The 12,173-nt window shown below is 45.4% G+C and overlaps 1 protein-coding gene across 1 annotated transcript in view; it reads left to right on the forward strand.

The window, feature by feature from the left end:
• SIK2 (salt inducible kinase 2) overlaps nucleotides 1–12,173 on the forward strand; it is a 116,551-nt gene that overhangs the window by 77,517 nt on the left and 26,861 nt on the right. Inside the window, exons 5-8 of the mRNA XM_084611632.1 lie at nucleotides 2,488–2,612; nucleotides 7,597–7,720; nucleotides 8,639–8,859; nucleotides 10,490–10,642. Coding sequence (XP_084467758.1) covers nucleotides 2,488–2,612; nucleotides 7,597–7,720; nucleotides 8,639–8,859; nucleotides 10,490–10,642 — 623 coding nt within the window. The remainder of the gene's footprint in view (nucleotides 1–2,487; nucleotides 2,613–7,596; nucleotides 7,721–8,638; nucleotides 8,860–10,489; nucleotides 10,643–12,173) is intronic.

The following is a 12,173-nucleotide window of genomic DNA, read 5'->3' on the forward strand; positions in this document are numbered from 1 at the left end:
CTATTCACATGCCTCTGAGGTATTCAGTGGTTGATAGGACTAAATCAACAGCCTGATTACTGTAAATCAACACTGTTGACTTTCACAAAATTCCCCAACACACTAGTGTACAGTTACACATTAAAAGCTCAGCTACTTAGGAGGGTAAAGCTTTATCACCTGAAAAAATACAAGCTGAAATCTTATATTGTATGACTTGTTATTCTCTGGAAAAGTTAGCAGGATCACTGCTTCAAGGAGCAGAACCAGGCTTTAGTTTCCTACAAAAATACAGCCCACTAGTTAACATTAAAGTTAGGGTTTGTCTAACTCTTGAAAAGGTATTTAAACAAAGAATATGTTCATCCTGCTCCCCCTTGCACCTTCGAGTTTTTTCTTCCTCTTTGAGTGCCAACAGTGATTTACTCCATACAGAATGTACTGACGGGTTCAGGGCCCAACGACCTAACTCTTCAAATTGGTATATGAAAAAACTGTCTCCCTCGCAAAGCAAGAAAGAAATCCTGGCCCCACTGAAGTCAATGGCAAAACCTCCACTGATTTTATTGGAGTCAGAATTTCACAAGAGATGAGCAGGTGCATTGCAGTGGAGGTTTATTTTTAAAAATGTAGTAATAAATAGCTTAGCACCACTTTGTGGGTTAGCAATGAGTGGCTTTGTTGAAGGAAGGAGTTTGGAGGAGGAACTTGAAACAGGTGTGCCAGGAGGAGGAAGAGGGGTGTTACAAAGGAGTATGGAAGAAGGCAATGAAGTGTGGAGAGAGTAAAGGGAGAAAGAAGGATAGCTAGAAGTAAGAGCAGAGAGGCAGATCAGAGTTATGCTGAGCATTGAAGATGTTGACTAGGAAGTGTGTGTGTAAAGGCAGAAGAGAGCCAGAGGGCTGACATGGATTGTGGCAATGGACACACAACATTCCCCACATTTTGTTTTATTTATCTGGTGGCACCTTGAGGATGGGTGTATTTTGTCCCTGCTGTCCTGAATTAGTCATTCATTTAGCTGAAGACCCGGATACCCACTGTACATGCACAGACAAGCTGATGGCACATAACTGCTCTCTTAAAGTCAAAGTTAATAGCTATTCCAAAGCAGCCTTTCCAGAGACGTTGTCAAAGTCCAAATCAGCAGTCAAAGCCTGAAAGGGACATCAGCTTAAAAATTACACTGAATGTTTTTGTACCTACTGTTACATGTAACCGCTATGATTACTAGAACTGAGAGAGAGTGGAGCAAACACATTTTCTCTCTTTTTTTCCCCCAGTTTGTTTACTTTGAGCATCTGTTAGCACTTCATTGGCCGCTGTCGGAACACAGGATATTGGGCTAGATGGACCTTTGGACTGACCCAGCATGGCTGTTCTTATGTTTGTATTAAGTCAGCTCGGAGAGGCAGCATTTCCCAATGGATAGGTCATCGGACTGGGATTAAGGAGTCCCAGGTTCTATGCCTTAGGTTCCTTACCACTGAAGAGCTGTGTGCCCTTGGTCAAATCACTTTCCTTCTCTGAGCCTCTAGTTCCCCTCCCACCCTTGTCAGTCTTGTCTGTTTAGACTGTAAGCCCTTCAAGGCACAGATGTGTGTGTACAGTCCATAGCATATAATAATAAATCCTTATTATAGTCAGTAATTCATCTGCTCTGTTCAATTTTTTTTTAGATACTAGAATAATGTGATAGTAAAACCACACAAACTGGAAAGTAAGCAATGGGGGAAGTTGTGTAGAATCTGAAACTTTTTTTTAACTATGTCTCTTTAAGTAGTTATCTGTGCATTTTGGATTTTGAATTTTTTAGGATTGCATGTAAGATTTAAAAGTTCCAAAATGTGGTCACTTTTTTAGGCCATAAAGAACACTTTTTTTTAAAATTGCAGAGTTGTCCAAAAGTGAGTGTTCAGTTGCAGAGCCCCCTTTTAGCAACAAATGGTTGTAGACAGGCCAGTGGCAGGCTTCCTCGCCAATACAAGGCCCTGTGTGTTTTCACATACTTGCTGTTTTTGGAGGTGGGAAGAAGGAACTCTGCCAAAGTTGATGCCATGATTGTCAACATTGGTTGTACACCCTGAGTGTGCTCAGGGCTAAAGAAAGCCTAGCTTAGAGAAAGCCAAGGAGCTCTCGAGTTCAGTATTGAATCTCAGACATTTACAGGTGAGTAAGTAGGCTCAGCACACATAGCCTGGTTGCCATTCTCTCATTGAATTAGACGATTACATTGTTATAATCCCAGATTTACCCCAGTGGTAAAAATTAACCACTACGTTGTGCTGGTTGGGATGGGGGCTAATTGTGCAGTTACCTTTAAGAATTAGCAGTCTGCACTGTGAGTGAAAAGTAGAGTAACAGTCTCTGGTTTCTGCAAGAAATATAGAGCTATGACTGAAAGTGGGCCTTTAGGCTCAGTCAGTGCATATCCGCATCAGATCATTGGTTTGGACGCAGGTTTAAAAATGTAGATGTGTTAAAATAATTTTTTTTCTTTCCCTACAGATTTTGGGTTTGGAAATTTCTATAAAAGTGGTGAGCCTCTGACCACCTGGTGTGGAAGCCCCCCGTATGCAGCCCCGGAAGTCTTTGAAGGGCAGCAGTATGAAGGACCCCAACTGGATATCTGGGTATCTTTATTTTATTTACTAGATTAAAATCATCTTTTAGAAATTAAGATTGTAATCACCTCTGAATTTCATTTAGGCCACAAGACAGGCTGTTCCCCTCTGGCTTTATTTTTCTAGACCAAGTCACAAAATGATCTTAAGACCCAATAGTTTTGAAGCATAGAACCTTGCTTTGTAAAGTCACTTTGAATGCCAGGTTGGCATTAAGGTTACATAGTACGTGCACGTGAAGTCACTGCAAGAAATAATTTAGCTAATCCAAAAAGCTGTCACTGTTCCTTGCTGAATGTGCGGTGGTTCTTCGAGTGCTTGCTCATGTCCATTCCAGTTAGGTGTGCGTGCGCGATTGTCAGAAGGTTTTCCCTCTAGCAGTACCCGTCAGGTCAGCTGTGGAGCCCCGTGGAGTGGCGCCTTTATGGCAGCGTATATAGGTCCCTACCGACCCGCCACCTGCTCTGTTCCTTCTTACCACCAGTGACGGTTGTCACAAGTGCCTACTTAGCAGTCTTTCTTCAAATAGTTGTTGTAAATAGTTACCCATTAGTGTTAATTAGTTGAATAGTACTTAGCTGGGGGATCTTCCCCGATTCCCTTTCCCCCGGGACTAGGGCTTTAAGCCCTGTGAGAAGTGCGTGAAGCTTATGCCATGCGGCGATCCGCACGACTCCTGCCTCAGGTGCCTCGCGGAGGGTCATCAGGCGGATATGTGCAAGATTTGTAGGGGCTTTAAGCCCAGAACAAAGAAGGAGAGAGACTCTCACCTGCAGCTCCTCCTAATGGAATCTGCACTTTGCCAACGGCCGGTGCCGAAGACAGCAGCGGCAGCCTCGGTGCGCACTGCACCGGCATCCGTGCAGGAACACTTGGCAACGAGGAAGGACTCCAATAAGGAGCATCGGCACTGCTTCCCAGCCCCGAGGCCCAGCTCCACATTTCAACACGTTCACAATTGCCGGTGCCACATAAGAAAGCTATCAGGGGCCGCTCACCGGCACGGCACACCAGTGAGGTGCATCCTGTGTTGGGACACCCCAAACCTGGCCAGCAAGTCCTGTAGCCGTCAACTCTGGCTGTGACAGGGGGGATGTTGAGTCCGGTGCGGGTAGACTCTCCGGTGCCGGAGGACTTGGCTGGAGAAGACCTCCATCTTCCTTCCATACCGGACACATTGGAAGTGGCACGGGATCTGATCGCCATGACGGCTCAATCCCTGGGCCTGCTGGCACATGCCCCGGCACCACCACCTACCACAGCTCCGACAATGACGGCACCGAAGGCAGCACCGATGACGGCTCTGCCCCCCATCAGACATAGGGGCAAGCCCACACTGATGGGCCATCACTCATCCTCGCCGCGGCACCAATCTCTGGCACCGTCAGATTCTGCTCCGTTTTGGTCTGCATCTAAGTACTCCTCTGAGTTGGAGGTGGAATCCTATGCCATTCCCGGCACCACTCAAGAAGCGATGCACCCCAACCAGTGCCAATGGTGTCATGGCCTCCCCAGTGGCAGGGGCTGGTGCAGTGGCCCTTCTGGACTCCAGGGGCCTACCATCAGGCCCAGGGGCCGGACTCGAGGGCGACTTTGGTGGCCTCGGGAGCCCATCGGACTCAAGGGATCCAGGAGTGCGGGCTGCGTCCCTAGAGGAAGACCTGGGGCAATCCGACCCTTAGACGGGAGCTGTTGTCGCTCCACCCTTGGTGCAAGGAAGGACACCTATAGCTGATGCACCTGAAACTACCCTGGTGAGCATCAGGGAACCGGAAGGGCAAGAGGACCCAATCCCTCCCTGGGCATCTTCATCCACCTCGCCCGATGAGGCGATGGCAGGGACAACTACCTCTCTGCCAGCAATGGACACCAGGGCCCATCAGGACCTCCTTCGACGGGTGGCGCAAAACTTGAACCTACAGGCTGAGGAGGTCACAGAGGATTCAGCCCCAATGGTTGATATCCTGGCTCCTGAGGAGCCCTCTAGGGTGGCCCTTCCTCTTATTAAGACCATTGTAAATATAACTAAGGTGCTCTGGCAGACTCCGGCCTCTGTCCCACCAACAGCTAAAGGGGTAGAACACTGATATTTTGTTCCACAGAAGGGGCATAGCACCTCTTCACCCATCCCCAGCCGGGCACATTAGTGGTGGACGCCGCCAATCACACGGAGCAGCAAGGACAGCCGGGTCCCACTCTGAAGACCAAGGAGGCCAAGAAGCTGGACCTCTTTGGTCACAAGGCGCTGACATGTGAGCCCCCTTACACTGTCTTTTATAAAGACACGGTGCAACTACGCCCACACCCTGTGTTTCTTCCTTTGGTAGTCTCTCAATTCCATATAAATCAGGACATTTTCCTACCTTTGTTCCCAAGCCGCATGCCAATACCAGAGATAGCATGCTTCATTCCTTGGATGTGAGACGCGCCTTGGCTTTCTATATCAAGTGCACAAAGCCATTTTGGAAGTCCCCACAGCTCTTCATCACTGTCGCAGAGAGGATGAAAGGGCTTCCCATCTCCTCCTAACGCATGTCATCCTGGATCACGTCATGCATCAGAACTTCCTATGACTTGGCCAAGATTCCAGCCCCGACATTGACGATGCACTCTGCAAGAGCTCAGGCATCATCTGCCACTTTCCTAGCTCAAGTGCCCATTCAGGATATATGCAGGGCAGCCACATGGTCCTCTAGCCACACCTTCACTTCACATGACGCAATTTTGCAACAATCCGGAGATGACGCAGCGTTTGGCAGTGCTGCAATCTGTGACCAGATGAACTCTGACCCCTCCTCCAAGAGTATGGCCTTGGTAGTCACCTAATTGGAATGGACATGAGCAAGCACTCGAAGAAAAAATGGCTACTCACCTCTCGTAACTGTTCTTCAAGATGTGTTGCTCATGTCCATTCCAAATTCCGTCCGCCTCCCCTCTGTCAGAGTATTCCAGCAAGAAGGAACTGAGCAGGCGGCGGGTCGGCAGGGACCTATATACACCATCATAAAGGCGCCACTTCAGGGGGCTCCACAGCAGACCCAACGGGTACCGCTAGAGGAAAAACTTTTCAACAATCGTGCACATGAATATCTAATTGGAATGGACATGAGCAACTCATCTCGAAGAACAACACTTACGAGAGGTAGGTAACCGTTTTTCCTGAATAGGTTCTTTGTATGAATGTCCCTGCTTCACTGCACTGCTTCCTTCTCCTACAGGAGTTCACGATGTAAATTGTTGATGAGTCTGAGTCACTAACACAGTGGGGAGGGAGCTGCCGGCTGCCCTCTCTCTGAGTTGAGAGAGAGAAGCAGCTATGTGTCCCGTGCCATTCTGCTGCAGGCAGATTCATATTGTTGAATCGGTGTATGTGTTTCCCTGCTTGCTGCTCTAATGGAAGAGGACGGAGAGAACAACCAAAATCGCATGAAGTGAAAGAGGGAGAAACATGCACCGAGCAGGGTTTTTGCACTCTTCAATGCACTGTCAAACATGAGACTTTTCATTCTTTGTTTTTAATCTAATTTTAGTGGTCTGGTCTTGATGATGATGTGTCCATATCCTGAACTACCCAGAGATACCGTGCAATTCAGCAGCCTGTGCTTTGGTGCCAGAAGCACAGTGCTCATACTACGTAACATGTGAGAGAGGCAGATGAATTCATGAGTAAGAGCTCAGTTCACAGCGCATAGACGTTCACCTTGCAGCTGCTCATCTAAAGAGATCTGTGTTGTTTTCGTAAATGAACACCGTCCCCATAGGCACTCTTTTTTTAATGAGTAAAGGTTACAGCTTTGCTGAGCCTATTATCCTGTAACTGCCAAATGAACCCATTACTCTCCACCCATGCACAAGGTTCAGAATAATATGAGCGGTGTTTGAATGTGAAAAGTGAATTGCAGAGCTTTGGTAAATATTTTTAAAACTGTTTTAAGATCTCGGCTTATTAACAAAATCTCCTTGTAAACTAAAAACACCGTAAGTGTATTTACGTTTTAAAATAAAGCATCTGAAAAGCGGTTTCCTCCTTCACGTACTGCCAAGACCTGAGTTGTTGTGCTACAGTTGACAATGCTAAAGCAGCTAACGGAAATGGTCTCTAAAAAGCTGAGTTGGTAGGAGGAAGAAATAATCCTCAACTCAGGTTTTAGCAGATAAAGACATTGATTTTTAATATTTTTAGTTTTAAAATCTCAGTATGCTGACACAATTTTGGTGTGTGTTTAGAATGCTTTTCCTGTCTATTGAGGCACCTAGTGCCATGTCTACCTATACAGATTCATGTCCCTGGGTCTGGTATAGTCATTTAATTCCATACGGCACTATCTTCTCTGGCAAATGTAGCAAGACTGTTTCCACTTACTTTGCCAGTTAACACATAGTTTCAGAAATGAATCTGACAATTGGCTTAATGCTGCTGTTCTGGTTGTGTGTGTCTCTTTGCACATCTTATGCAATCTCTCAATGGGCTTTGCACTCAGCATTGCAGAATCACAGCCATCACAGTCCATGCAAACATCAGTGGGTTTTTTCCCTTAAAACTTTGCAAGCCAGTGAACAGGAGAGGTTGAGGTTTGTGTGTTCTGAACAACGGGAATTTGGGGTGGGTTTTTTGTTTGAACATATTCAGATGTAGTAAAGAGTGTCTTTAAATCTCCCTTGAAGTAGCAGCTCATTTTTCATGTATCATTCAGTCACCCCTATGAAGCTTTGCACTAGCAGCCAGAGTCCTTCGTCCATTGCACACAGCAGTTTTACCCTGCTTATCAGCAAAAGGCACTGCAAACCTAGCCATTTTGGGTTGGCTAAGGGTTCTTAAGGTTTAGGGGTTTCCAGGTATATGACTCCTTTTTCTTTAACACTGTTTCTTGCAGGATGTAGAATCAACTTTAATTTTTGCAAGGATAGCCTGGGGTTTCACAAGTAAATCTCAAGGCAAAGAGTACTTGTGTGCATCTGAAAGGTAAAAGCAGGAATGTTCTCTGTCTTGCAGAGCATGGGTGTAGTTCTTTATGTCCTAGTCTGTGGAGCGTTACCTTTTGATGGACCTACACTCCCTATTCTGAGACAACGGGTTCTGGAAGGAAGGTTCAGAATCCCCTATTTCATGTCAGAAGGTAATATATTTTGCCTTATGCTTTGAGGATTTTAAGCTCTAATTAAATTAAACTCTTAAACTGCAGATGGTGGACAACTGAGTCATTAATGAGCAATGAATATGATTGTAAATGAAGAGGAGTGTCCCACTTCCTACCTCTGATTAGAAACAGAAAAAAATTCACGGATTCAAACAGCAAGTAGTTTTCATTCTCCAAGACAACAAAACAAACATTCATTTTAGTTTGGAAAGCAAAGGCAGGGAAAACAAAATCCTCATTTTAGCGTAATGCAGATTGGGTTTTCCTGTTTTCTTTGACTGCATCTTTTAAACAGAAGCAAAAAAACAAACACCCCAAGAAGAGCTCAACAAACCACGTAACCAACTCATACGCCTGGGTGTCAGTCTTATATCTTTGGCACACCCAGTTGTTGTTGTTCTTGTTGTAAGACTATGAGATCTTTTCCTAGTTTGATTGATCCAGTTGTTGGGTCTTGCTTGGTCAGTCTTGATCATAAACAATGAGGAAATGTTTGATAGCGTAACCCCAAAACCGATGATGCAGGTATTGGCCTGCAGGGAAGAAGTTGCCAATAGTCTAGTCTAAATTAAAGGGACGCTGTGTTTTGAACATATCAAGTGGCTTCATAAGCGTTAAATGTTGGGAGATGTTTAGAATTAATGACACCCCTCCCCAGACAGCACATTCTTTAAATAAGTTGATTTTTTTTCTTGGTGTGAACTGAAGTCTTTAGCTCAAAAGATTATTTTAACTTTCAGGAAATTTATTTAGCACAAAAATTAGGTAGCAACTAGGACAGTTTCCTGTTGTTGCTCTTCATCAGTAGGTGTCAGATTAATACAGTGTGTGCACTGTAGCCTCTTTGCTAGGAGTTTGTAGCATGTTTCCTTTTTTACTTTATTTTTATCCCAACAGAGTGTGAGCACCTGATCAGGAGAATGCTGGTCCTAGACCCATCCAAGAGATTGACAATTGCTCAGATTAAGGAGCATAAATGGATGCTAATAGAAGTTCCTGTGCAGAGACCCATTCTCTATCCACAAGGACAGGAGAACGAGCCTTCCATTGGAGAGTATAATGAGCAGGTTTTGCGGCTGATGCACAGCCTTGGAATAGACCAACAGAAAACTATTGAGGTAAAATATACCTTCCACAGAGATATAACCCCAGAATGAGCCCATTCACTGTCCTGCTTTATTAAATCTAGATTTTACCTGAGTCTCTCTCATAACATTCTTTTTGTTACTCTTGCAACAAAGTCAAGCTGCTGTTGTATTGTCAGTTGCACAGGCCCTTGCAAGAGAAGGCAAATTACAGAAAATATGCTCCAGCTTCTGGAAGGTTTAAAAATCTCGCAGTTCACAACAACTGCTCTAGCCAACTTTGGCCCCAATTCTTTGTAACTGATTAATAAAAGAGATCAGAGGAATGAGGATGTCTCTAATACCTGGAAAAGTTCTCTTGAATGCGATGGGCTTATCAGTGAGCTGGGCTTCTGTTGTGCAGATACTGCCAGTCATAGCAAAATGCGTGGGGCTTATGTAAAAAGTGGGACCTGGGGAAAAAAATCACCAAATTAACTTTCATTTGTGCTGGGAATCATAACTGGACCCCCTGGCTCCAGAGGGAAAGGTTAATGAATTCACTCCATGTATCCCAGGGCCTCCAGAACTGGAGGTGGTTCTTTTATTAATTATTGGTTGTTGTTTTTATTTGAGTGCACTTGCAAACATTTGGGGTTGCAATTTGTTATAGTGGATCATAGAGCAAACTGAAATGCCTATGAATAATTCCTGTGGGACTTTCTGAGGCTGCAAAGCTTGTAAAGTGCTAGCTCTGTAAGATCCCCTGTTGGGATGTGGAAGCTTGCCACTTATAAACCAACCCCAGCCCCCCCCCCCCTTATTTCTAGAGCTCTGTGTTGACAGTAAAGCTGATTCTTAGGCAGAAAAACAAAGCAAAGGAGCTGTGTTGGTTTCTGCTTCATCAGATTCACAGGGTGTTATTGGGGAAAGCATCATTTGGCATATGGAGAGGGGCAAAATCAGAAGCAAAATAATTTGGTTTTATGCTTCTGAAAGGGTGGGGATGTGAAATTCAGAGGAGAGTAAAAGGAAGCGTAAGAGCAGCAAACATTGACTGTCTTTCTCTCTTGGATTCCAAATCGTGCCTCTTACCAGAAATAAATGCTCAAAAGACTCCCTCAGGACTCAGCATGATCATTTCCTTAGAATGGCTGGTATTTTTAGTAAGTGTGGAGGCTGCACTATTAACACTTCTTGCCAGAAAGGGCTGAATGTGTGCACAGGCGCTCCAGGGATCAATTCCCCAGTGCTGGTGAGGATTTGGAGTAGCCTACCTCTTGTAAGTGAGGTCATGGAGCTTGCTCTCTTCAGATGGCTAAGAGCCAGTCTTAGAGGGCTCAGAAAGGCCTTTGGGTTACAGACACCAACTATCACTGCGGATAGGCACACAGTGACCACTAACTCTGGAAGCAGGCTTCCACATGCAGCTGCAGCGACTTGGTCTTTTTAACTTAACAGAACCATTGAGCCTCAAGAGGCTGACAGTCTCTGCTTTGCCATTCTGGCTTGAAACTTTCTCTCATCTGATTGGTTTCCAGATTGACACTTGCTTGAGATCCCCTCCCCCTTTAAGCGTTTTGTTTTGTTTTTGATAAAAGTGTGATTTTTCTCCTAGCTGCTTATTTTGTGGTTTTGGAGAATGGAGGGTTGGCTGCATTTAGACACTTGTTTCTCTTTTCAGTCTCTGCAGAACAAGAGTTATAACCACTTTGCTGCTATCTATTACCTGTTAGTGGAGAGACTCAAGTCACATCGGAGTAGCTTCCCTGTGGAGCAGAGACTTGATGCTCGTCAGCGTCGGCCAAGCACCATTGCTGAACAAACAGTCGCCAAGGTAACTCCTAATTCCAGGCAGAGATGGGACTGATCACTGCACAAAATGTTCTTGTTTCAGAAAGCTCTTGTTCCTAGATAGCTCTGTGTCAGAGGATCCTTCGCTTTCCTGTGTCTTCAGAATCCCTAGCTTTTCGGTGTTGCTCTGGGCAGAGTGCTTTGCATTTGTTCTGTTCAGTACCATCATATGACAAGACAGTTGTTTGTGACTCATTCTGTTGAGTGTTGTGGGTCTTGTCAAATCATGTGAGACACTAGGTACCAATTGTCTGTATGTCTGCCTAAGCAATGGGATGAGAACCCTTGGAAACTGGCCAATTCCCAAGTGGCTGGCTAATTTTCCTATTTCATTTTGTGAGCACTAGGGTCACTGTGCTTGGAAAGGGCATGTGGTCACTGAGAAGCCAGACTGGATCAGAACTACTCCCTGCAATGAATCACCCCAGCTTCATGGTCTGTGCACACACACGGAGTTGTCCTTCTTGGTGAAGGATCTTGCCTCCCACCTCAGGTGAACAAAGCAGAGGCTGTTGGCTCAGAGCAGCAGCAAATTGGACATGGCCTGACTTTGCACTCTGAGGCTGAAGCTAACAAAGATGATTTCACTTGTCCTCAGGGACAGGGAGTTTCATCGTTAAGCCCCAGTTCATTGCTTGAGTAGTTCTGTTTCACCCTCAACATTCCAGGACAGCTTTTAGGGGGCATACAAATAAAAAGTGTGCTGTTGAACAACTTTAATGGACTGTTTCTGCTTTTCTGAGGATTTGGCATTCTTTGCTGTCAGTAACTGATGTTTCATAGAATCATAGAATATCAGGGTTGGAAAGGAGCTCAGGAGGTCATCTAGTCCAACCCCCTGCTCAAAGCAGGACCAATCCCCAACTAAATCATCCCAGCCAGGGCTTTGTCAAGCCTGACCTTAAAAACTTCTAAGGAAGGAGATTCCACCACCTCTAGTGAAAAAGTTTTTCCTAATATCCAACCTAAACCTCCCCCACTGCAACTTGAGACCATTACTCCTCGTTCTATCATCTGCTACCACTGAGAACAGTCTAGATCCATCCTCTTTGGAACCCCCTTTCAGGTAGTTGAAAGCAGCTGTCAAATCCCCCCTCATTCTTCTCTTCCGCAGACTAAACAATCCCAGTTCCCTCAGCCTCTCCTCATAAGTCATGTGTTCCAGTCCCCTAATCATTTTTGTTGCCCTCCACTGGACTCGTTCCAATTTTTCCACATCCTTTTTGTAGTGTGGGGCCCAAAACTGGACACAGTACTCCAGATGAGGCCTCACCAATGTCAAATATAGGGGAACGATCACGTCCCTCGATCTGCTGGCAATGCCCCCACATATACATCCCAAAATGCCATTGGCCTTCTTGGCAACAAGGGCACATTGTTGACTCATATCCAGCTTCTTGTCCACTGTAACCCCTAGGTCCTTTTCTGCAGAACTGCTGCCGAGCCATTCGGTCCCTTGTCTGTAGCGGTGCATGGGATTCTTCCGTGCGAAGTGCAGGACTCTGCACTTGTCC

This window comes from Lepidochelys olivacea (assembly GCF_965140295.1).
Source record: "Lepidochelys olivacea isolate rLepOli2 genome assembly, chromosome: 22".
NCBI classification, from domain to species: domain Eukaryota; kingdom Metazoa; phylum Chordata; order Testudines; family Cheloniidae; genus Lepidochelys; species Lepidochelys olivacea.